Consider the following 27,803-nt stretch of genomic DNA (forward strand, 5'->3'; position numbering starts at 1 on the left):
GCACCAACTACAATCCCTAAAGGTAAAGGGGAAATATGCGGGTAGACTTAGGGAATTTTCTTATAAATGGGAAAATATAACCAATGATTCATTTATTTTACAATGTGTTGGAGGATATTGTATACCGTTTAATTATAAGCCCATTCAAAGAAAACTCCGAAAATTAAAACAGTTTACTAAATTTGAAATAAGTAAAATTCAAGAAAATATTCAAAATTTGTTAAGAATAAATGCCATTCAAATATGTAGTTCTAAGAAAAATCAATTTATATCACCATTTTTTTTTGTTTCCAAGCCTAAATCAACAGTCTCGATTCATATTAAATCTAAAAGCTCTAAATAAATCTATCTCACCACCACATTTTAAATTAGAGGATTTCAGGTCTGTCAAAAATATTATTTCTCCAAATGTTTTTATGGCTACAATCGATCTTAAAGACGCGTACTTTAGTATTCCAATACACAAAAAATATCGAAAGTATTTAGTTTTAAATTTCAAGATCAATTATATGAATTTCGTTGCGTCCCATTTGGTTTAAATACGGACCCTTTTTTGTTTACAAAACTTATGAAACCACTTATAAAATACTTAAGATCGAAAGGTCTGATGTCAATAAATTATTTGGATGATTTTCTGCTGTAAGGATTTACGAGACAAGAGTGTTTAATGAATGTCAGAATTACTATTTCTCTATTGGAATCCTTGGATTTCATTATAAATTATGAAAAAAGTAATTTAACGTCTACCAGATGTTGTAAATATTTAGGTTTTTTATTTAACAGTGAAAAAATGATAATTGAATTACCTTTACAAAAAAGAGTTCAAGGTTTAGAGGTAATTAAATCCCTTTTAAAATTAAAGTCATGCAAAATTAGAACTTTTGCAAAGGTAGTAGGCAAGTTAATATCATTTTGCCCTGCAATTAAATATGGTTGGTTGTATACTAAACTATTAGAAAGACTATAATTCATTGCTCTAAAAAATAATGGAGGTAATTACGATCAGAAATTAGTAGTAAATAAAAATATTATTCAGGAATTAAACTGGTGGTTATATTAAATTCCATTGAGTAAGAATAATATAAAAATAGAGAAATATGAATATGAAATATACTCGGACGCATCAAGTACTGGTTGGGGTATATCGTGTAATGGAGAAAAAACGCACGGTTTCTGGAATACAGAAAGAGTTAAATTATCATATAAATTATTTAGAATTATTAGCTGTATTTATTGGTCTTAAATGTTTTGCAAAACACAGTAGCAATTGTGCCATATTACTTAAAGTAGATAACACCACCGCAATTTCATATATAAATCGCATGGGTGGAATACGATACAAAAAATTGTCAGTGCTTACTAGGAAAATTTGGCAATGGTGCGAAGCCAGAAATTTATGGATTTTTGCTTCTTATATTGAATCAAAAAATAACGTTGAAGCTGATTTTGAGTCTAGATCCAAATATATAGATACTGAATATAGTTTAAATAACAATTCATACCAAAAAATTACAACCTTATTGGGTACTCCAGAAATCGATTTATTTGTAACTCAAGTAAACGCCAAGTGCAGTCGTTATATTTCTTGGAAAAGGGACCCAGGCTCAATTGCCATAGATGCATTTACAATTAGCTAGAAAAATATAAATTTTTATGCCTTTCCACCCTTTTCATTAGTGGAAAAAGTTTTAAATAAAATAATTGCAGATCAAGCGGAAGGGTTGGTAGTAGTTCCGTATAGGGAAACACAACCACGGTTTCCAAATTTTAAAAGGCTTCAAGTTTCTAATCTCATTTATTTCCCTCCGAAAAAAGACTTATTAATATCCCCTTTCAGATGCAGTTATCCTCTTTGGAAAAAGATTACCCTGGTGGTAGCGAGATTATCAGGGAATCTTTTTTACGACGAAACACTCAGAGGAAGCTTGCTTAATATTAGAATTTTCTTTAAGTGAAAACACTGTAAAACAATATGAGACAGCTTATAAAAAATGGTGAAATTTTCGTAGTGATCAAAAGATAGACATATACAAGCCTTCTACTAATGATTTTGTACAATTTTTAAATGAACAGTATAAGAGGGATGTAGGTTATTCAACATTGAATACATATAGGTCTGCTATTAATTTTATTATTAGTATAAAAGTAGAAGAAAAAATAATAAATAGGTTCCTGAAAGGCTTTTTTAAACTTGGGCCCGTGTTCCCGAAACATAAATTTACCTGGGATCCGTCAATACTGTTAAATTATGTAGAGAAATTGTTTCCTCTAAATTCAATATCTTTAGAACAATTAAGTTTTAAATTAGCAACCTTAATGGCATTTTGTACGGGTCATAGGCTTCAAACTTTATCAAAGATAAAAATTAATAATATTGTATATCTAAATACTAAAATTAAAATTTTGATTTTTGATATTTTAAAAACATCTTCACCTTCACGACAACAACCAAAACTCATAATACCTTTTTTCCCAAACAGACCTGAACTCTGTTTAGCATCTACACTTTTATGTTACATGGAGAGAACCAAAATAATTAGAGGTCAAGAATCCTATCTTTTTATTACACATAAAAAACCACATAAAGTCGCTTCAATAAATTCAATATCAAGATGGATTAAGACCACATTAAATCGAAGCGGAATCGATACAAAAGTTTCCACTTCAGTAGCCTTTAAGGCAGGTATTAGCATCGAAACTATCAGAGCTACAGCAGGTTGGTCTAAGGAATCTCAGCTATTTTTTTAATATTACAATAGACCTTTAGAAGGCCAATGTAATTTTACCAGAACTGTATTGGGATAAAATTATCTGTTTGCATTTTTGTGATATTTGTATTATTTAATTATAAATAATGTTGAACTATTTTAAATATGTGTTAATTTTTAAAGTTTATATTTTTTTTTCTTATTTCTAGAAATAAAAGGAAATTTTTTAGGATAAAATGATCTTTTATTATTTCATTATTCTAAAGGGATAATATTATTTAATTATATCCTATTTACCGAAAATTGCTAGTTACTTTAAACAACTACAGGGTGTTCTATTAGGAACGGACCAGGAAGTATAATTTAAGATTAAACGACTTACCTGTAAGTAAGTTCGTAATTATACGACTGGTCCGTTCCGTATAGAACATACCCTCCACTTACTACTGTTACAAGAATTGAAAAAATTCCCACCCTTTTCTGCGATTTTCTGATTTATACGAAGCGTAATAAATGGCTGGGTGGCCGCCGGAGATGGTGTAGCATTTCTTCTCTCTCTCTCTTTAAACTTAGTGTACTGTCAGCGCTTTGCAGCAACTACAGGGTGTGTGTATACGGAACGGATTGAACTTCCTTACAGGTAAGTCGTTTAATCTTAAATTATATATTACTATGACCTTAACCCCTTAATAACAGATGTCAACAAACGCCAAACAAAGGTAGCCAACGTAACGAATACCCTAAATAATAATACGGGACATAAATCAGACACAGTTGACTATTTGAAAATATTAACGATAATGCAAGACCAAGTCGAAACGAAACTAAAAGAAATAGTACCACACCCACACAGAATTGCGCGAGAACTTATCAACGGTATAGGTTCAATATTTAAAAGTATCACGGGTAATTTAGACGCCTCCGATGGAGAACGTTATGAAAAATTAATTAAAGACTTACAAGAGAATCAGAAAATGCTAGGTTTAAACATTCAAAAAGAAAATTCAATTTCCCTTAATTTACTTAAAAAGTTTAACACAATAATTCAACAGATAAATCGCAACACGACACTATTAGATGAAAAATTGCATCAAGTTGAACTAGCAGTAGAAACATCAAACTTCCTACAAAGTTCAAATTACATTAAAAATGTTTTAAATCTAATAATTAATGTGTATGAAATAATCGATTCAATTTTACAGGATATCGAAAATGCTTTAACATTTTCCAAATTAAGAATTTTATACCCTAGTATAATTAAGACTGAAGATTTATTTAGTGAATTGAAACGAATTCAAAAGTTACTTGGTGTAAAGCATATGCCTTTAGAAGTCTCATTAGAAAATACCTTCTTATATGAACAAATAATTAAACTAGATAGTTTTGTCCTAAATAATAAAATTACATTTCTTCTTCGCATTCAAACTAATCAAAAAGATTTTAATTATTTTCACCTTTAGTCTCTACCAGTTTATAAACAGAGCATGTTTAAGGTTATAATACCAAAAAATAAATTTTTGCTAAAAAATGAGTTGCATTTTTCATATAGGGCAATCGAATGTCAAGAGATTAAAGAGAAATTCTTTTTTCTGCGATAAAACAAACCTACAAGAGATATCACCAACCAGCCCCTGTGCAGTACAGCTGTTGGAAAACCAAGGTCAATCAATCTGCCAACCAGTTGAAGTTAAAGTTTCCAAACCAATATTTAACAAACTAGACTTCTCTAATAAATATGCTGCAGCCCTTCCTAACGAGGAAACCCTCCATCTAGAATGTACGACCAATACGACCAAGAGGAATTCATCAAACTTCAAGGCTCCTTAATCTTTGAAATACCAATTAACTGCCAAATCGCACTTGATCAAGAAGTACTAATCTTCAACCATCAATCGACGTTAACGTAATGTAGACGTAAGTGTATCGATGTAAGACGACTTTAAAGTAAACGCCCCAATTTTACCCATATGGTTAAGTGTGTTAGCGCACACATTGACGACATCAAACTAGATGACCTAAACAAACTGCGTAGCCAGATTTCGATTCTCCACAATCAACCGAAGCTGTTGTCCTTCCATGACGCAATCCGCTACCCCAGTATTTGGACAATCCTTATATACCTGACACTAGGAGCTGCCATTAGTTACTTTACGAACAAGAAGCTGAGACCGAAAGCTGCCCTTCCTGATACAGACAAACACCTCAACAGAACACTTACCCGAAGATGACGTTATTCAACTACCCCGCCAGACCGTGTAGTTGAATTTGAAGAGGGAAGAGTTACATACCCCTTTCACCCTATAAAATCATTATTATTGTTAAGTTCATTTTTAGCTGTATAAGCAGTGGCGGCTCGTCAAGGGAGGCAAGGGAGGCTTAGCCTCCCCATCAAATTGTAAAGAAATATTAAAAATATTTAACAAAAATAAAGAAAGAATTTTTTTTTAAAATAATAAGTACCGACTCTACAACTTCTAATACACCAATATAGCGCGAACCAGCCATACGTCATACTGTTAATTCGCCGCGACTCGCATCCTTTTTTAAACAGTTGTAAGAAAAGAGAGAAAGCTAACCGGCTTCATTCATATCGACACAGAACGTGTGCGAGAACGCGATACATTACGAAATAAGAAAAGCCATACGTAGCAAGGAAGGCAAGCCTCCTCCAGTAGTCAAAATCCAACGGGCCGTGCACTCGATTTGGCGATGACAAACGCCGTTTTCATCACGCGAAATAACGCGCCAAGGGAGGCTAGCCTCCGATCATCTGATTAACCTGTTTTTTGTTTTGTTTTGAATTTTCAGCAGTTTTCAGTCGTTTTGATTTCGGTGATTGTCGTGTCTTTTGCCCGCGAATTTTGACAAGGTAGGTGGTTTTGGCTAACGGTTTTATTGATTAGTTTTGATTTTGTCGATTCATCGATTTAATTGTGCGGCCGGATTTCCCTCTATGTTAGTGTTTGGTACTTAATTTAAGGTATTTATCGTGTTTAATAATTTATTATTATGTGTATTTGAGTGATGCAAGGTAAGATATTTTTATTTAATGGCTTCTTTTATCAATCATCATATCATTTCTAATGTTTGTTTGCTGAAAGATGAAAGATGGACAAATTAAATGAAATCAAACAAGCTGAAGATTTAATAGACTGGCTGCTATTAAACAATTTTAGTTCACTAAGCTTTGATGCCCAATATTATATTATTAAGACTTTGGGCAGGCCTCAGCCCCATTTAATTTCATTGCGATCTGCAGACAATCGACAAAATCGCGGGTTTAATTTGACTTGGTACAGCAAATATGATTGATTGACCGGATCGGTTAAAAGAGAAAAGCTTTTTTGCTGGGCTTGTCTGTTATTTTCTGTCCAAACTGAATATTCTACGTGGTCGAAAACTGGATATTCTGATTTAAAAAAATTGCCTCGGTCCATTAAAAAACATTTAAAATCAAAGGAGCACATTTCTTCGTCTTGTAAATTAAGGCTTTTTGGAAAACAAAATATTGCTTCTGCTTTAGATAATGCTCAAAAAGAAGCCATTATTTCTTTTAACAATCAAGTACGTGAAAACCGGTAAAATTTAAAGCGGCTTGTTGACATTATTCTTTATTTAGCTTCACAAGAACTAGCTTTTCGCGGACATGATGAGACCGAAGAGTCGATTAATCGTGGCAACTATAAAGAACTTTTGACGTTGTGGTTTAAATACGATTCAAAATTTGACGAATTTTTAAAAGGTAATGTTTTTTGGGCACATCAAAAACGATTCAAAATGAAATCATTGAAAGTTTGTCACATGTCGTCGATGAGCATAGTTTCCAAGAAATTCAAGCAGTCCCTTTTTTTGCATGGGAAATATACGAGACTACGGATATTACTTGTAATTCCCAACTTTCGATTGTTTTTAGGTATGTCAAAGACGGCAAGGTAGTAGAACGGTTTATGAGGTTTCATGATGATTCATCTGGGCGGACTGCAGACGATTTATTTAATCTCCTGGTTAATAAATGCGACAAATTTGATTTCAGGCGTAAGCTAATTGCGCAAACATATGATGGGGCGGCAGTCATGGCGGGACATTTAAATGGCTTGCAAGCTAAAATTAAATCGATAGCGCCCTATGCACTTTTTACGCATTGCCATGCCCATGCACTAAACTTAGTTTTAAGCAAGGCATGCAATAATATTAAAGACTGTCGTATTTTTTTCTCCAACTTGTCAGGATTTTCTGCCTTTTTCTCCAAGTCCACCAAGAGAAGTCACATCCTAAATGAAATTTGCGGTAGCCGAATGCCTACTTGTGCTGCTACTACTTGTGCTGCTACACGGTAGAATTCTACATCAAGATCTGTGTTTTCAATGCATACACATAAGGAAAAATTAATAGATGTTTTTGATTTTATTCTAAACAGTGAGGATTTTAAAAATGACGACCAAAGTATCAGGGAGGCAAAGGGTTTCAAGTATATTTTAACAGACCATAAATTTTCTTTTTTGCTTGAAACATTTAAACTAGTTTTTGAGCAAACTGCCGTGGTTTTCTCAATTCTTCAAAATAAATCTTCAGACATTATTTTTTTAAAAAATCGATTAAATAATTTGACTGAAATTTTGCAAAAGTTTAGAAATGATGAGCAGTATTTTAATAGCATTTTTGAAAAACTTGATGTTAATGTTGAGCCGCAATAAAAAAACGAAAATCTAATTTTGACTTCCCCGATTTACGACAAAATTGTAGACAAATCTATATTGAAATAATGGACACAATAACTGAACAAATTAAGGTTAGATTCAGCGATCTTAGTAAATTAAATTACTTTGATCTATTAATGTTCGAAAAATTTCCATCCTACTCCAAAGATTTTCCCCAAAAATTACTGGATAATTTAGTAAACCAGTATCCGTTTTTTGATCCCATTCAATTAAAAAATGAATTAATTGTAACCTACAGTGACCCTCAGATGTTTCAGAGTTGTAAGTCTCCATCTGAATTATTAAGTTTTATGTTTGAAAATAATTGAAATGAGTGCATGCCAGAGCTGTATAAATTTATTAACATTGCTGTGACTATACCCATAACATCGGCATCTGTAGAAAGAAATTTTTCACCACTCAAAAGAATTAAAAGTTATAGCCGTAATTCCATGACCCAAATGCGACTAAGTAATATATCTCTTCTTTCAATCGAAAAAGAGTATATAAAAGAAATGACAAAAAATTACAAATTTTATGACGAAGTTATAGACTTTGCTAATATGAAAAACCGAAGAGGTACCTTAATTTTCAAACCAGAGTAGAGTCCACAGAAAAAAATTAAAAAAAAAATAACAAAAAAATAACTGATGTATAATGACTATAATGTATACATATATGTATGTACATTGTACATAATAAAGTATTATCTTATTCGCTTGGACATAAACATGTATATTATATTTTTATTTTAGAGTTTTAAAACCTATTCCTACTAAGTATTTGTTTGTGATATAAAGCAATAATAACCAAAGTTTTTTCCAGAGAAAATATGTTTTTCTTTTGTTCTATTCAGCATATAAAACCATAACATGGTTTTGGCTAGAACGGAGTTTTTTATTTATAAAATATTTTTTGTACATAAATATGTATGTATGTATGTATGTATGTATATATTATATTATTTTAAAGCTTATTTATACTATTTACATTATAAGCTACTTAACCAAAGTTTTTAATAAGGAAAATATTTTTACGTTTTTGTTATATTTTGTATATAAAACCATTACATGGTTTTGCTAGAGTCGAGTTTTTTTTTTATTTATAGAATAATTTTGTAAATATTATTTTTTATAAACTTTTAGAGCATATTCTGGAATATAAGCAACTAACCGAAGTTTTTACCAAGGCCAATATTTTTATGTTTTGCTTTATTTTTGTATATAAAACCATTATATGGTTTCAGTTGATGATAGAATTCTTCTTTTTATTTCTTATCCTATTTTTCCAGTCCCATATAATGTATACCTTATTTTTGTTTATTTCATAAACCATATCCCTATTTCCTTATCCCTTCCTATTCCTGGCAAGACTTAACTCTCACCTCCGCGCTGGTTCTTGCTGGACAATAAAATATACTTTTAGGTCCAATATTAAATATAACTATTTTTTTGAAATCTGCTAATTTTGTATGACCCAAAAAAAGTATGAATTGTTGACTGAGAAGAGTTTATTATATTTCTTGTTTTTTAAAAAAATATTTCAAAAATAATATATAAAAAGTACCTAATAATTAAATATTTAACAATATTAATTATCTATATATAATTATTATTACATTACGATACCTAAAATAGGCAATATTAAAAGTAAAATCGAACACGACTTGTAAAACGATTTTCAAGACTAACTTTTAACGAGAATTGGGTAAAAAGTGGGCGTGGCATGCAAAATTTTTCGCCTTCGCGGGCTATCTATCTGCACTTATCATTTAGCCTCCCCTTTCCAAAAACTCACGAGCCGCCACTGTGTATAAGCAATTTCATTTACTTTTTATGCTTTCGCTTTTAGTTTACCAATTCAGTCAGAGCTAAGCCATTGTTTTAAACATACCATATTATTTATGTATTATTATTATTTTTACTCGCATTATAGTTATTAACGAAATAAAAGTTTTTTAAAAATATAAATTCGTAGTATCGAATTTTAATTCACGCCTTGTTTTAACGGAAACAATAGGAAAACCCTTCAAAGTTATTCATATTGACGTATTTAAATTTGACAGTCAGGATTTTCTAACATTAATCGACTCATTTACAAAATTAGAGTTGGTGGTTAAACAAATAAATACAGGGTGTTAGTAAATAAGTGCGACAAACTTCAGGGCACTCCTGAATCACCATTCGGCATGGAAAAAAATGACAGTTTGCTATATAAACGTATGTCCGCAAGTACCTCGTTTTCCGAGTTAAAGTTTTTCTTAAAAATTGACGATTTATTTATTGCTCTGAAACCCGTCGAGATATGCAAATAAAATTTTGAGGGTTTTTAGAGGTTGTTATCGCACATTTTTTGGCATGCAATTAAGAATTTTATGTTCACCATTGGTGCGCATACAGGTAGTAATTAATTTTTTTAAAGAAAAAAATGGTACGCCACTGAGATATTTCAAATTAAAGATAATTTTTGAACTCCTCATTCAATTTGTGACCTCTCTTATCTTTTTTTCGTATGTGGCGCCGTTTTTATGAAAAAAAAATCTTCACGCGTATTTTTCAATTCTTTAATACATTATGTAGTAGGCTATTTATCTAATATTAACATTTATCTAATATTAAATACAAAATGTCAACATTCATCTGCGAAATACGAAAAGTCAAATTGGCGTTCCTTCACTATTAAGCTTTTAGTTATTGTTAATAAGTAGTTCATTTTTCTTTTATCGAAAAAAATGGAAAATTTTAAAACTTTTGCAGAACTGTCAGATATGCATTTTGTCTAGGTTCGAAGTAATGGAAAGGTCGGCAAGCTCGAAGATTGTATGCTGAGTTGTATTCAGGACGTAGAGTGCCCCATCACACAATATTTGCTCGTCTGCACCAACGTTTGCGTAAAAATGGTACGTTTAAGAAACAAACATCAGTTATAGTAGACATACGTTTATATAGCAAACTGTCATTATTTTTCCATGCAGAATCACCCCCTGAAGTTTGTCGCACTTATTTAATAACACCCTGTATAGACAATACAAATACTGGTCTCACAAGTAATAAATGCATATCAAAACATTTACAATATCTTGGATAACATCGAAATAGCGATAACCTTTTCAAAACTTATAGAAATACCTATTGAAGAGCTCGAAAATTATTCAATATATTACCTCTACCCTCTATCCGTACCCTACCCCTTATTCCATGTTTTAACTAATTTTCCTCAAAGGCAATACCTTATCCTTAATGAATATTCATATGTACTGTTCCATGTCAAATATTCAGAAGTAGCAAATGAAATCTACCTCTGCAAAGAAAACAGCCCTTTTTTTAGGATCTCTGAGAATCCGTCATGCGAGGTGCTCATACTACTATATTCAAAGCACCCTTTAAATTGCCGAGCCATCCAGACTCAGGTGAAATGGATTATAGTTTCATTATCCAAAACCGTAGCTGTAAGGCAATGTTGCCCCAATAAAGACAATAAACCATTCCAAGACTTTCAAATTAGAAGCCACCATGACAACAACAACCAATTTCACAACATGGAGCTGTCCAAGCTGACATTAGACCTTAATGTTAGCCCCAATGCTATCGATTTGCCACCCTTCGTCTGAACTTTGATAAGCTGAAGAACATACAGACCATAATCGACATTCAAGCCAAAAACCGAATTGAAACCAGCCAAGGACTCCATATTAAAAAAGTCAGTCTATGGACCATTATCCTGAACATCGTGTTGACAAGTATTGCTGCCTACCTGTTTCTGACCAAGTTGAAAAAAATTATCCAGACCAGGAACATAGTACCAGTGAACCAAACTACAATAACCACCAACGACAAAGAGGAAACCTTACAGTCTACGCCCTATTATCATATAACTCACCCCAGGGCTCATCTCTTAGCAGGAAGGAGTTACGGATACTCCACCTGCCACCTTATGCCGTCCCTGTATTTATTTTATATTATGCTAAGTAATCAATCTGTATTAATAAATATAACTCATTTTTACATTTTCATGTAGAATTAGATTTAGACTCAATCAAGTTAGTTTGTAACGTTCTCAATAAATTTGTAATTTGTAATAAGTTGTCATTTAAATTGCGAAAAAGGGTCCCGTCCTCTTTTTACATAAACTCAAGGTCAGGACGGTAGGAATTCTCTTATCGTGTAAATATTCACGACAATGCACACAGATGTTCGAAGTTGATTTATGGTTTTATATTTTTTTGCTTTATTGCAGAAAATTTCGAAAGTTTTTCAAATGAGGAACCAGAAATAGACTCGGATGCGTCATTAATAAATTTGGTGACACCGACTCCCGCAGTTGGTTTGGCTAATGAAGGTGCGCAAGATATTTTAACGTTATTAAGCAACCAATCGTCAGCTACTAAAGGTCCTGAGATTAATTCTGATGTAGCTGCTCTTCTCTCAGGTTTTCTTACTAAAGGAATTGATAAGGAAAATCGTAATGCAACTGTAGATTCTTATCCATGTATTGCTAACTGCCCATCGCTTCCACCACCTGTAATTAATCCAGAAATAAAGTCTTGCCTAGATGCAAATGCATTAAAACAGGATAATTTGCTAAGAAAGTTACAATCCCAGTTGGCGGTTGGTATTAGCGCAATAGCGTTTCTGCTTAACAATACGAGATAGCCAAGAAAACCGAAACTGAAGAGACAAAGACTTTCAGAAAAATGTGATCCTGTTAAAATATTGTCAGATGTCTTCCACGCCCTGTATTTACATCGACGTCATGGTATTGTTCCTTTTTTGGACAGTGGGGTGAAGAAAATGTTGGATGATTTCCCGATAGACGATTTTTTGTTCGGAAAATCTTTCCCGGACCAACCAAAAAGCTCTAATGAAGCACAATGTTTGGGTTCCAGCATTAGGAAAAAAGCTAAGGTTCCACAATACATTTCCAAAGCTCCGGTTGTACAAAAAACCAATCAACCTAAAGCCGGCCCTTCAGGCATGTCATCTTTAAACTATCGGCGTTCACAGCCGCGGACTCGTATGAAAAAGGAGGATGGAAGCAGGACGCACCATTTCACGGGAGGATATGCTCCACATTAAGAGAAGACTCGTATCAGTTATTAAATAGCCAGGTAAGTCAAAATTACGCTGGCTGCCTTTCTAATTATTTAGATAAATGGGCTCTTATCACTAATGATCATACTGTTCTCTCTTGGGTGTCTGAAAAAAAAAATTCTTGATTCCAAAGCTCGACGGTTCCTATAGATTCATATTAAATCTTAAAGCTTTGAATCTTCTTCTAAGATTTCCGTATTTTAAACAAGAGACAGTCTTTAAATTATTATATCCAAATTGTTTCTTTACATCACTTGACATTACAGACGCATATTTTCTGATTTCAGTGAACAAAAGATTTTAAAAATATTTATCTTAAGGCTACACTTATTCAGGCACAAATTATAAAACTGTTATCGAAGGACAAATGCTCTATTCTAAATCTAACTCAACTTATAGGTAAATTTCTAGTAGCTTGTCCTAATGTTCAATACGGTTGGATTCATTTAAAAATTATTTTATTTAGCATTACGCTCTAGTAGACATAATTATCAGTCAACTTTATTACTTTCAGACTGTATAAAATCTGAGTTACAATGATGGCACCAAACTTAACTCAAATGATGGTACAGATATAGTGACAAATACAGTGTTTGCCCTTGAGATGTTTACAAATGATCCTCTAAAGGGTTGTGGTGCTCATTGTCATAAGTAAAGTTACACATGGTTTTTGGCACACATGAGTTAAGTGATGCAACCAGGCCGATAACCCCGATGACAATCCTACTTATTCATATAATATTATTATTATATCGCAACATAAGCATTTAGTTTCCATAATTAGTTTTATTTTTACTTATCGTTTAATTGTCGAGTAGTAAAGATTGTCGTAGTTAAATAAATTGTCAACCTTTTTTTGTGCTGTCATTGTCAACCTTGTGCAAATTATTTTGAATAATTTTTTTTTATTAGTATTCATAAAGAATGCCATCACTGGCACAGTCGTTCGTGTAGGTGTCTGAGAAGTTCCTGGTTTTAAAAAAAAATTGCCGAAGCGCAGAAAATCGCCAGGATTAACTGTTACCTGAGACAGTAACCAAGGCAAGAAGACCACAGTTGTGAACACAAAAACTCCTAAGTGAGTTTTCCTTTCCATTCCCATTATTTTTATATTTTACCTTATACAATTGTTGACCGATACCTAGTAAATATTCCCAAATGAAGTTGTAAGTGCAACAAATTCGTATCCCATTAGACGACTGATATTGCACACGTATCTGTAATCATGCACGTCCGAAGTAACCTGAGTCGGTATAGTTCGGTAATTTCCGTTGTGCAATAAGCTACGTCCGATACTATTAAGCCACCAGGTTCTTTTACATCTAGCCAGTTTATATCCTTTGTTTGACATTTCCATGCTTCAATTAACAATGAAGCTGGCCACATTATTAGCATTAATTAGCACAGGCAATAGGCTGCAAACTTTGGCATGTATACGTTTATAAAATGTCATTAGATTTCCAGACTGATTAGAAATAAGAATTTCGGACAGACTTAAAACCTCATCTTATAAAAATTTTCAATCACTATTGTTCCAAAATGCTTCTCTCTGCTGGGCCTCTGTCATGGATCAATATATACTTGCAACCAAGGATCTTCGTCCTCCGCACACTGATTTCTTAATTGTAATAGTTAATAAACCTTTTCATCCAGATTCAACAGAGAGATTACCCTTCATAAACCCGAGTACAGCGGTACCACGCCGCTGTACCCCAGACATGAATTTTTCGCCATATTTTCTAAAATATATTTTTTTACCTAATTTCCTTCAAGTTATGTTTCTTAGATATATATCTAAATTGGTATACAAAATTTTGAATAAATTGCTTTTTATTGTAATTAATTATAGAGAGTTTTATTGCTTGGGGGCCAGCTGCACCCCGCTCGGTATTTAACGACAGGTATAATTTTGTCCATGTTAAAAATTAACCGGGTTACAAATAAACCCCAAATTGTTCAAACGTCAGGGATTTTCCGATTCCTGGCTTTAACGCTATTGGGCTTACTTGGGCAAACTTAAGTGACGAAGAACTAGTGGCGATATTAGAAACGGACGATTACGACGCTTTATTTTGACGATTTAGCATTAGAGGAGTGTGCAAGTGATATTGAGGAGACCGACATAGTGACTGAAACTAATGAGACAGATGACGTTTTACAAGTTATAATTGAAGAAAATGAGTCGACAGATTCCCCCCTACGGGGGTACTTTATTTGCAGATCATCCAATACCGATCATCCAATTTATTCGCCTAAAGATGGTAGTGTGTGGGCAAAGGTTCTATTTACTACCAGGATCAAGAGACGAAAATGTAATATTCAAAAAGTTTCACCAAGTTTGACTAGATAAAGTTTCCAATTTTCGACCATAAAAGAAGCTTTTGAATTATTTTTTTCACAAGATATTAGGGATGTGATTTTATCGGAAAAGAATAGAAAAGCCGAAGAGGAACTAGAATTTATTTGTTTGCTAATTATCTTTGGAGCCTGACTTGCTGCTAAGGAGCCAAGATGCAACTTTATGTCGGCCTCTAGTATCATCTGACTTCTGCCTTGTCGTCTCGAAACAAATTCCAACAGATTATGTGCTTTCTAAAATTCGAAAATTTTAAAACAAAAGATGAAAGAAAACGCACTAATGAATTTGCCCCAATCAGAGATGTTTTTGATGGGAGTTTTGTAACAAATTGCAAGAAATCTTTTAATCCATCTGAACACTTGTGCGTGGATGAGCAGTTAGTTCCATTCCGAGGCAAGGCTCCTTTCCGGTTTTACATGAAGAGTAAGCTGGACAAATACGTCATAAAAAGTTGGGCACTGGCTGATTGTAGTTCGGCATATACAGCGAATATGCAACCTTATACCTGGTGGTGCGTCGCCGAGAGGAACATAGGAAATCCCATGTAAATTTTAAGGAGGTCAATTATTGGCTTCCCTGTACATTTTACAGAAAAAATGTAAGATAACTTTTTGAAGAGACCAATCTAGCAAACCCTCGTGCAAAGATTCAAAAAAATTTAATAAGCGAATCTTGAATTATTCAATTAAATTTAATTGCAAAATTACCAAATTTTTGGTTCGGATATGGAGTAACTACTGATAACTATTTGACCAGGATTCTGTTAGCTAATGAATTTTTAGAAAAAAACCTTGTTGTGTGGTCCACTGCGTAAGAATAACCACACACCCTATATTCCAAAAGAACTATTACCAGCAAGATTTAAGAAGGACTTTTCAAGCATGTTTGCTTTCATGGAAAATAAAACCTTAGTCTCCGAGGTGCCAAAACCAAATGCGGCAATTATTTTTTTATCCACGGAACGTAACGATGACAAAATAAGTGGAGACAAACCTAATTATAGACCAGAAATTATTTTACCCTAAAATCAAACAAAGGGTGCAGTGGACACAACAGATAAATTGGCGAAGGAATTCACGACAAAAAGAAAAAGTAAACGGTGGCTGATGGCAATATTTTTTCATCTACTAGACATAGGTGGCATTAACGCCTATAATTTTTTGATGTTGAAAAATCCAGATTAAAAAAAAAAATCGCTTGGATAGGAGAAGAATGTTTTTGTTGGAGTTGTACCGAGAATTAATTAGAAAAAATATAATTCGTAGATACCAAAATGACAAGTCGTTACATTTCAATGTAAAAAAATCCATATTAACAATTTTGCCAGAATTAAACGTAAGGAACGAACAACCTGTTCCCGTTATTGCCAGAAAGCAACGATGTTTCTTATGCGATAGAATATATTGCCGATATATATAGGAAATCTTAAAGGTTTTATATTCGGTGCAATCAGTTCGTATGTGCAGAACATTGAAATAATGTAGGGAACTTACGGACAAAATAACATATATGGACAAAATGACATGACCATTATTTCATAATTCGCGCCATTTACCACCCTACCGACTAGTATGTCACGCGCTCCAAACGATTGGCGATCACCTGCGAACCGGGCAATATTCAAAATTCAGTTAGGCGGAGGCAGTCGTATAGTGAACGTATATGGTGTTCAAAAATTTTCCACGTGTGAATTTGTTTTTCGATTTTTTGGTAAGTTTTCATTATTTAATCAATTGATTTTGTTGTAAATCAATGCTCTATTGTGTATTGTAAGACATGGATCCATTACTTTGATAAATACATAACATTTATTGTACAATTTCAATATTAAATTGTTAAGTTTTCAATATGGACAAAATGACATAATTGTAATCGGGGCAAAATGACATAGTATGTCATTTTGTCCGTTATAATTTAACACGCTAAAAATTATCATTATATTTATTCGTTTACAGGTAACAGTGCTAGTATGCCGCGCGATTATAAAAGAAAAACCAATGGGCAATCTTGGAGTGACCTGTCCATGAAAAATGCAATCGAGGCTGTTCAGCAAAATAAAATGGGTTGGCTTTTAGCCTCCAAGACGTTTGGTGTTCCTCAGGCGACCCTTAGACGACATGCATTAGGAAAGAACAAATCATTAAATGCCACTTATAAAGAATTAGGCAGATTCAAACCTACTTTTTCCCCTGAAATTGAAAGGCAGCTAGTTAATCATTTAAAATTACTAGACACACGACTTTTTGGTTTAACTCGTGAAGACTTTGAAAACTTAGCTTTCCAGTTGGCCGAAAAAAATAAATTTGCCCATATTTTCAATGTAGAAAAACAAAGAGCTGGACAAGAATGGCTCACCGGATTTTTAAATAGGAATAAAGATATTTCAGTACGCAAACCAGAACCGACTTCAGCGGCTAGGGCTCAGGCGTTTAATAAGCCGCAGGTTGAGAAATTCTTTCGGGCATATCAAGAACTTTTGGATACACACAACTTTTCACCGAATAGAATTTATAATATGGATGAATCGGGTCTATCCACGGTTCAGAGACCACAGAAAATTTTAGCAACAGCTGGTCGGAAGCAAGTCGAATGCTTAACAAGTGCTGAGCGTGGATCTCATGTTAGTGTTGTTTGTTGCATGAATGCGACAGGCTCTTATATTCCACCATGTTTAATATTCCCGAGGAAAAATATTAAAAATGAGCTTTTGGATGGAGCTCCAACTGGCACTCTTGGAATTGCACAGGAATCGGGCTGGATGACCACAGATTTATTTTTCAAATGGCTCAAATACTTTCAAACCTATGCAAAGGCTAATCTTAGTGAAAAGGTTCTCCTCATCCTCGATAGTCATGCTAGTCACAAAGGATTAGAATCACTGACATATGCTAAAGACAATGGTATAGTCATATTATGTCTGCCACCACATTGCACCCATCAGATGCAACCTTTGGATGTATGCTTTTATGGACCTTTAAAAACCTACTTCAATCAGGAAATATCAAAGTGGTTAACGCTTCATCCAGGCCGCGTAGTGACTCATCTGCAGATAGGGAATTTATTTAATCAGGCATATGACAAATCCGCTACCGTGCAAAATGCTTGCCAAGGATTTAAAAACACTGGTCTTTGGCCTATTGCTTCCGATATCTTTCCAGAATACATGTTTCAGCCTGCCGAGACAACAAATGTTCCAATAATGACTCCTGAACCTATGTCTATAGAGATATCAGCAAGCTCAAGATCTGATAATGAAACTGCTTCTACCCTACCAGATGAAATAATCCGTGATAAAGAGAAGCCTGGACCCTCTAAAGATGCTTTGCTCGTTCCGCTTGAAGGTTTATCACCTATACCGCAAGGAAATCTAGTCAGAGGTAAGGGAAAGAGAAGACCAAAGAAGCAACAAACTCAACACTTCTACGCCAAATATGGTGGAGGTAAAAGCCAAAAATGACACTAAAGTCGTCTCCGAAACAAAAAAGAGAAGGATTACAAGAACTGTATTTGATTACAATGAGAATGACAAAGATGATGAAGATCAAAGTTTGAAACCTGGTGAGAACTGGTTACGATGTAAGGTATGTTCACAGTGGGCTCATGCTATTATCGCCGACGTGCCTCAAAAGACAAAAATGTTTATTTGCGAACTATGTGTTCCTGATTCAAAGTAGTTTTGGTGTATGTCATTTTATCCATAGAATTTAAATTTAAATCTAACCCTACTTGTTTTTGGAAAACATTGAATTCTCTTAACATAACATCTAAAGTTTCTCCTTCCACAATTATTAGCGATTCTCGAAACGCACCTGATGGACTTAATTCTTTTTTTATTAATAGCATTCCCAAGGTAAATACGGTATGCACTAATAATGGCCTTAAAACTAAGTATACCAATAAAGTACACCCTAATGTTAAGAAACTATTTCAATTTAAAGAAGTTTCTGAAAAGCAAGTTGAAAAAATAATTTGTAGTATAAAATCTACTGCAACTGGTTCTGATGGCATGGGCATTAAAATGATTTCACTTTTAGTTCCTTATTTAACACCCTATATAACTTTTATAATTAATAAAGCACTTGTATTATCAAAATTTCCATCTGAATGGAAGAATGCTGATTTACTGCCCATCCCAAAAAATAATACCCCTACGGAATTTTCTCATTATCGACCTATAAGTATATTGCCAACCCTTTCTAAAATATTGGAAAAGGCCATGTATATGCAATTAAATGATTTTTTTAGACTTAATTCCATAATTCCTAGTACTCAGTCAGGGTTTCGATCGCAGCATGGTACCATGACAGCACTATTGCATGTATGTGATGATATTTTTAGTGCTTTGGATAATAGAGAGGTTACTGCATTAGTGCTGCTGGACTATAGCAAAGCGTTTGATACTCTGGATCACTCTCTTCTTCTTACCAAACTAAAATATTTTGGATTACACGAGTCGGCGCTGAGTCTACTTTGTGATTACTTAAGTAATAGAAAGCAAAGAGTGCGCTTAAATTCCACCTTTTCAGAATATTTAAATATTAATCAGGGAGTTCCTCAAGGCAGCATTTTGGGGCCACTACTATTTTCGATTTATACTTGTGATTTTTCTGAATTCCTGCATAACTGCAAGTCTCACCAATATGCGGATGACGTCCAACTCTACTCAGCTTTTCCGATAAATGGACTGAATACTGGCTTAGCACGCATTAATACCGATTTAAATCAAATTGTACAGGTGTCTAATTTTCATGGGCTGGCTCTCAACGGTACTAAATCTAAACTATTACTTTTTGGAATGCCTAAATCTTATAATTTGAATTTAAATGTTATTATCGATGGAAATATTATACAACCATCTGACTGCGAAAGAAACCTAGGCATTCTTCTTGATAATCAGCTTAATTTTGTAAAACATATTTCCAGTATTTTACAAAAAGCCTATTATAAATTGAGAATTCTATACATGCATAAGGATATTTTATCTTCTGATGTTAAACTCAAATTAAGTGATTCGTTGGTTCTCTCTTTAATTAGCTATGGTAGTGTACTCTTCTGGCCAGCTCTTGCTCAAAAGGACAAGTTAAGCCTACAAAAGCTACAAAATGCTTGCCTAAAGTTTTGCTACGATAGAAGAAAATTTGATCACGTCACCCCGTTATTTCTTGCCTCTGGCTGGTTGAATTTGGATGAACGTTATAAAATCAATATGGCTGTTCTTGTTTATAAGGTACTCCATAATAAACTTCCCCAATATCTATATGACAAATTATCCAGTCATAACAGCATACATGGCCGTGAAATGCGCCACTCTGCAAACCTTTTGATACCAAATCATAGAACTTCCAAATTCCAAGGGTCTTTCAGTTATAGTGCGGTTAAGGTATATAATTCATTGCCAAATAACCTTAAAGCTAAAACCTCGGCTGTCTTATTTCGAAAAGCTGTCAAATCTTACTTTTCTAACACTGCGAACTAATAACTAAAATATAAAAAATATATATTTCATTTAATTTTAAGTTATATCACTAATTACTTTTTTCTTTTATAAACTAGATATAATTATAATTATTTTAATAATTAATTACGTCATGTGATATAAGCAAAATTCTATATGTCATTTTGTCCATTTAGTATGGACAAAATGGTTTTCTGTTACATTTTAGTGTTTAGCTTTAACCTTTTTATACCTTTACAATTATTTGCAAAATATTTTGTTACATGAAAAGCTGATGTGTCAAAGATATTTGTTACATATTTTGACCTTCTTCACTGTTTAAATTAAAGTTTTATGGAGCAATATGAAAACTGTATGTTATTTTGTCCATAGTTCCCCTAACAGTTTGTAAAAATTGTGATTATTAAATCATTATTTAAAATGTCACTAAAATGCTTGTTTCATAATTATTTTTGTCTTTTATGTAAAAATTTAACTTTTTTATGTAAAAATATTAATTTTTTTTAAGCAAAATGTGTTTTATTTTTAATATTCCCTAATAATAACACTAAAAAATATAATAAACCAAAAAAAATGCCGGGGTACATTTGGACCCCACTCGGTATTTAGTGTAAGTTTTTGACCAGGGGTTTATAAAGATTAAGCAAGTGGATTAAGCTTACTCTTGCAGCTAGTGACATTAATACCACTCAATTTTCGGGTTACAGTACCCGACATGCAGCCACTTCGGCAGCTTCTATAGGGCAGAAGTTTCTATTGAGGTAATTAGATCTACAGAGGGTTGGATACACAAATCTAACACGTTTGCGAGTTTTTACAATATACTCCTGTCAGAAGGCCCTGCAGCATTTGCTAAAAGGATCTTAGGAATAGTGCATTCTATATAATATATTTAGGTACTTATGTGTTTATATTTTGTTGTGTTCCTTTAATAGTGTAAATTCCTAATATTATACCTATATTTTGTACTAATACTGTATTTTGTTACAAATATATTTTTGGAGAAAATTCTAGATCTTTCAACATCTATAAGTAGTTATTACAATTTGAGAACGGCAATACGAAATATAATTAAACGATCAATTGACTTGCCTTAAGGATAATTGATCCATATTATATGAGTATTACCATTCAAAGAATTACAAAACCCACCCTATTATCACAACCGAATAGGTTGATCCAGAATTTTCAGCAAAAATGGAGTGAAGACTCGTTGTGGTGGTGTCGGGTCAGAGTGGGGAGCAAGGAAGTCGAAAGTACTAAGGGAATTTGCTTTAAATTATTCGTGATGACCAAGCTAAGAAAAAATTGCGCCTAAAAGTAGTTAATGTAATTCTTTAAACGGCAATAACAAAAAAATTTTAATTTTTTTAAGGTAAAATCTCAAAGTATATTGTCTGAAAATTTAAGTTTAACACAAATCGATAGAAGTTTTTTTTCTTAAAATGGGCCTAATTATCCTCTTAAATATTAGCATCGTTTTAAGGAACAGCCTGTATACTTTAAATTTTGAGATGTATTACTTTACATTATAGTTATTTATCTTAATATCACTAAAAAGTTATTTTCTGATACGTCTCCTAAGTTTGACTCACTTTAATCTATCCAGGACACTGTTGAGCCTGTGTCCAGATATGGATGGCACTAATTTTTGCACCAGTTCAGATACGAACATCTCGCTAATACCAGGACTTGTCCGCTCCGCTATTTCGAATGAGTTTTTTAACTCCTCGATAGCATCGCTGCTGCTCGTGCCTCGGTGTGAAATCTCAGACGCTCGTCCTAAAAATCAATGAAAATGGGAAATTATTGGGTTTAGAGATCGATAAAATAAAAAGCATGCTATCGTTTTAAATAGCCGACGTTTTGCAAACTGTATTTGCTTCTTTGGTATTGCAAAACAAGTTGAACACCGTAGCAACAAAAGCAGAGAACGTTTTGTGTCAGTTATACCATGTTCAGAGCCGCTCTGTGACAACAAGTAAAAAGGTTATAGAGTGACCAAACATAAGGAATAACAAAATTACTTATTTGTTAAAATTACTTTTTTTCTGTCAAAATTACTTATTTTAACAGAAAAACATATTACCTTATAAGGAACGCAAAATAGATGATATGAACTGATGTGCAAAGATTTAAAACAAAGGGAAACTGGCATATATATTTAAAACTGAAAATCCGTTAACACGTTTTGGTAGACGGTTTATATAAACGCAAATGCCATCTTGCTATGAATAGAAAAAACATCGCACACCAGCAAGAAAAAAAAAATTACTAACTATTGAAAGTAAATACGGGTTGACGAATAGAAGACTACACATAGGCATTATAAATGGCAGCACCGCTTCTCGCTTTCTTTCTCGTTGATAAGCGGCACGGCAGAACGAGAGTGTATCTTCCCGACTCGGCACCCCCCACCACTACGCGTTTTGGTGTGCTCGCTCGTCCGTTCGTTCGTTGTCAAATTTCGAGGTTATTAATTATGTTTATGTTTAACGTACGGTTCGTTTTTCTCAGGATTTGTTCAATTTTTAAAATGCCTGTAATGTGTAAATTATGTGACAAAATCTTCTCAAGACAATTCACTGTAAATAGGCACATCAGAGAAATTCATATGGAACAGGTTGAACCTGTTTCATATGCTAAAGTAAGGTGGGGTTTTAAGTGTTTAGAACCTAATTATGATACATCCTTTCAGCAAAGACCATTTTTAATTGATCATTTGGAAAAAGTTCATGAACTAAAATTTGAAAGTGAAATAACTATTTTTGAAAATATGGATGGTAAGTTTTATTTTTTACCTTTAAATTTAGGAGAAAGAGATCAATTTTGTGCATAAGCATTTTGCTACAGTGAAGCACAGTATTTGTTCTAATTTCAGAATTTACTAACTGGAAACAATCAGTTGAAGAAATAACTTGTAGTTATTACGTTGTATCAAAAAAGAAACAAGATAGAAGCGAGGATAGAAGTACTAGTAGTATATTTAGTATAGTAGTATATTTAGTACTAGTAGTATGTTTAGTATATTTATTTATATAGTAGTAGTAGTATTTTAATTGCAATCGTAGTAGACCAGGTAAGGTATAAATATTTATTGTTTTCTCATGATGATCTACATAATCTTTTCATTTACAGGACATGATGAACATCGAAAATTGGATAAGCCTTATAAACGTTGTTGTAAGGCCCAGGGCTCATGTCACCCACACTTATGTCAAAAAATTCCTGCTAAGCTGGGTAACGGAGTCCCTCCAAAAAAGTAAATTTAAATTTTCAAATTAGTAAATTATCTTTTAGTATATCTAATGTTGTTTGTACTTGCGATACTAGCCTTTATCACTCTATACCCCATCAATTTACTTGTTACGAAAAATATCACTTATTACTTTTCCTAATAAAGTACCGTATTTGAAAAACAAATAAAAAATTGCAAATCGCCACGAATGATGACTCTTAGAATCTGAAAAACATTCCTTTAAAAAAATGTTTGTATGTGTAGATGTGTGTAGATATGTATGCGTGTGTATAGGTGTGTATGTCACAGCACTTTTCACTTTTTAAAATGGCTCTAAAGATTTTCTTTAAATTTTAATTATTTTCGTGATGGCAAGTATTATGCAGTAACTCATTCTTCAGGGAAAAATCAGAGAAGGCCACTTCATCATCTTCATTGGCTCTACAACCCTAGTCGGGTCCTGCCCTGTTCTAGGATCATTCGCCATCCCTTTCTTTCTCTCGCCCTGACCTTCCAGTTCGTAATTCTTAAAGTTCCAAAATTTTTCTTCACTTCATCTTTAAATCACACTCTTGGTCTGCCCCTCTTCTGAGTACCAGTCTCAATATTTTTCTTTCAAAACACCCTAGAATTTCTTCGCCATTTTTTTTAGAGTCTATGTCTCCGATGCATAAATCAGTACTGGCTTAATTAAGGTCTTAAACAATAATAATTTTGTTTGTTTACATACCTTTTATTCATATTAGATATTCTTTTCAGAATAGTAGAAACTGCTTGTGACAACATTGGAGAGCACTTGAAGAGAATACATTTGCTTACTGTTATGGACATAAATAATATCAAACGCAGTTTTGGTCTTGAATTTGACAATGGCAAACGCCATGAAAATGATGCAGTATCTTTGGATTTATGGGTCCAGGAAAATGCGTCAAAAAATCCTGATGAAAATCCAATTCTCTACTATAGAAAGCAAGGAACTGAATCAACATCTTTAAAACGAGAGGATTTCTGTTTAATAATAATGAACAAATTTCAAAAATCCACACTTATGGTTCTCGATGAGTACCGACAAGGATTTCCAGTATCATTTATGTTCTCTAACAGAAAGGATGCTTTCAGTTATCAATTGTTTTTCCAGCAAATTAAGGCTACAGTTGGTGAGTATATTATGAATCTACAATTTACGTTTTTTTAACACTACTTATAATATTAGTATCTAACAGTAGATTTAGGGGAGTTTTATTGGTATATACATATTAAATTTAATATTAATAATCATACGTATTAAATATTAATCCCAAAAAGTACAAAATATAGTTCAAAAAACTAAAAAGACAAGCTTTTATAGCACTCGAAAGTATAAAGTACCGTTTTTTTGCGAAGCATTTACCTACTTTCCGTGCTTTTGGTTATATATATTATGTGGAGTGCATTAATTTATACTTTTAAGTGGTATTATAGCGTGTTTTAGTTTTTTAAACTATAATAATTTATTTAAGCAAGATGTTTTGTAGGAGAAATACACCCACACATTTTTATGTCAGATTTAGCTACAGCATACTTAAATGCATGGATGCTAGTAATGGGTGGTGGTCATGATGGTGGTGTTACACAGCATCTCTTCTGTGCCTGGCATGTCGACCGAGCATGGCAAAGTAATATAGCCAAAGTGAAAAGATCAGAAAAACAAAAGGAAGTGAAGAAAGCATTAAAAACATTGCAGCAGAATACATCCGAGCAAGAATTTGAGATATGTTTGTCTAACACAATTACGTTGTTATTAAATGATGCTGATACCCAGAAATTCCGGAACTATTTTAAAAATAATTATGCGTTCAATTATAGAAAATGGGCTTACTGCTTTCGTAAAAATTCTCTAATTAATACAAATATGCATGTTGAAGCAATGCATAAAGTGTTATATGTATGTTATGTATATATATGCAGACAGGAAAACAGTAAGGCGGCTTGATAAGGGATTAAATTAAATTTTGCAGTTCTTAAGAGATAAAAGCAGAGACAGAATTGTGAAGTTAGTAAAAGGAAGAAGTACAAAATATACCACAGACATTTTCAAGACACTCTGCACAACAAATAAAAAATTATAAGATAGAATTCAGTGAAGATGTTTGGAATGTGATAAAGGAGACGGGAGAAACATATATTATAAAGCAAGAGCAGGATATTAACTGTTGTGCAGACATTTGTTCTACTTGTGATATATGTAGACACATACACTCTTGTTCATGTATGGATTATAAATGTCGCCGATTAATTTGTAAACATATTCATTATGTTTTAATTTTTAATAAAATAAATGATATGAAGATAATACATACAACTAATAATGAAACTAAAAATAATATAGGCCTTTTTTTGTGATGTGATAAATACATCGAAGAAAAGCACTGAAGAGAAACTGAACAAAAAGATTAATCATGTGTTCTGTAAATTACAAAATTTTGATTTAACTAGTTTGGATGACTCTACACTAGAAAAAATTCATTATCATTTAAATATAGTTGAAAATTTAACAAATTTACCACAAATTATGAACAGAAAAGAGAGTGACTTTATCATTAAAGAAAATATAAACAAGAGATTCATTAGCCCACAACTAAGATTCTTTTCCACAAAAAAGAAACAAAAAACATCAACAGACTGTACAATTAAGTTGTCTGACTAAGAACGATCAGAAACTAAGAAGATGTTGCAAAATGGATTTGCTCTGGTGATGTCAAGCAATTCAACAGAAGATCATTTGTATTGTAAGATATAATGTTAACTTTCTTTAAAAAATTTAATTTGTATGAATAAAATTAAAATATTCTAAAGATCTGTTGATGTTTATTTGTCGCTAAGCATTGACAACTTTAAGTACCTAAGTCTGTAGGCAGGGTTCGAAAAAAAGCGTAAAAATCCGTATATTTTTTTGGAAAAATTTCTAAAAATTAATAAAATATCTTTTTACTAGTAGGAAAAAAGCATTAATTTTTTCGGAAATAAAGTTTTATCTCTCAAAGTTTGTTGGCGCGATAACTTAAATAGCTTTTAAATTATTTATTTGGGTATTTCTCCGTAAAAAAATATTAATATAAAATATCTATGATTTTTTTTCGAAATATGTCACAGCTTCTAAATAATTTTAATTATTTTAAATAATTCTAATAATTTTTATTTGAAATTTAATAAACTTAAACTTTATTTAAAACCCAAAAAATCATTAGAATTTGATGAGTTTATTAAATTCTTGTTAAATAATGATTGTGAAATTCTATATTTCTTCCTTCTAAGCCCTTATGACACGGTGTCATTTTTCTGCAGATTTTTAGAAAAATCCGTGTAAAATCCAAAGGCAAATATAAAACTTAAAATTTTACAGATATACTTACCTCGGAAAATTTTACGATTTTACTACGTGGGTTAGCGTTAACTAAGAATTTTCTAACACTTTATTTCATTGCAAAAAAAATAATTTTTAGGTTGTTGTCACGGATTTTTCTAAAAATCCACAGAAAAATAACACCGTGTCATACCGGCTTTATACATTTTTTAGAAGCTGTGAGATAATAAAAAAAATTCATAGGTATTCTTTATTAATATTTTTTTACGGCGAAATATCCAAATAAATAATTTAAAACGACAATTCGGATTTTACTTAAACTCAAAAAGCATTTAATCAAATTTTACGGAAATTTGTACTTAAATAGTATTCGATATTATAATTAATTATGAATGGCAAGACGACACGCCCAAAATCCGTATATTGAAGTCTACAGGTGTAAGGATACATCCGTAAGGTTGGCAACGTCTAGGTCGCTCGTCAAGTATTTCACGCGGTGGTGGGGGGTGCCGAGTCGGGAAGATACACTCTCGTACGGCAGATACCGATCATCTGATTTGCTATTTTCGGCACGGCACAATCAGTAGACCTCAATTTGCTGTGTAATTGCATACTGCACTGTTGAGTCTTAAACGCTATTTTAATTTTTTTTTTATATTTATCATTATGGCTATTTATACCTCTTCCAAAATTAATTAAATGGTTTTATATTGATTAATTTAATTGATTAAGTGGTTTTATGGAGGCAATTCGGCAGTACAATGCAGAGATTTTTTCTGAGTAAATTTTGAAAATAGACATTTGAGACATCTTTTTGCCTCCAAGAATGTAGAAACTGTCACATCAAAGCTCAAGAACCACCTATTGAAAGAGTCTAGGAGATAGAACGGCGGGAAGAAATGGTGTTTAGTGC

At 32.8% G+C, this 27,803-nt stretch overlaps 1 protein-coding gene across 3 annotated transcripts in view; it reads right to left on the minus strand.

The window, feature by feature from the left end:
* LOC126746296 (serine/threonine-protein kinase 26) overlaps nt 1-27,803 on the minus strand; it is a 231,244-nt gene that overhangs the window by 103,297 nt on the left and 100,144 nt on the right. For all 3 annotated transcript variants that reach the window (XR_007663854.1, XR_007663855.1, XM_050454472.1), the window contains one exon: nt 21,905-22,091. Coding sequence is in view for 1 of the 3 variants with exons in the window: in XM_050454472.1 (XP_050310429.1) it covers nt 21,905-22,091 (187 nt within the window). In the remaining 2 variants the exon portion in view is untranslated. The remainder of the gene's footprint in view (nt 1-21,904; nt 22,092-27,803) is intronic.

The sequence above is a fragment of the Anthonomus grandis genome, chromosome 17 (assembly GCF_022605725.1).
Source record: "Anthonomus grandis grandis chromosome 17, icAntGran1.3, whole genome shotgun sequence".
Classification (NCBI taxonomy): Eukaryota; Metazoa; Arthropoda; class Insecta; order Coleoptera; family Curculionidae; genus Anthonomus; species Anthonomus grandis.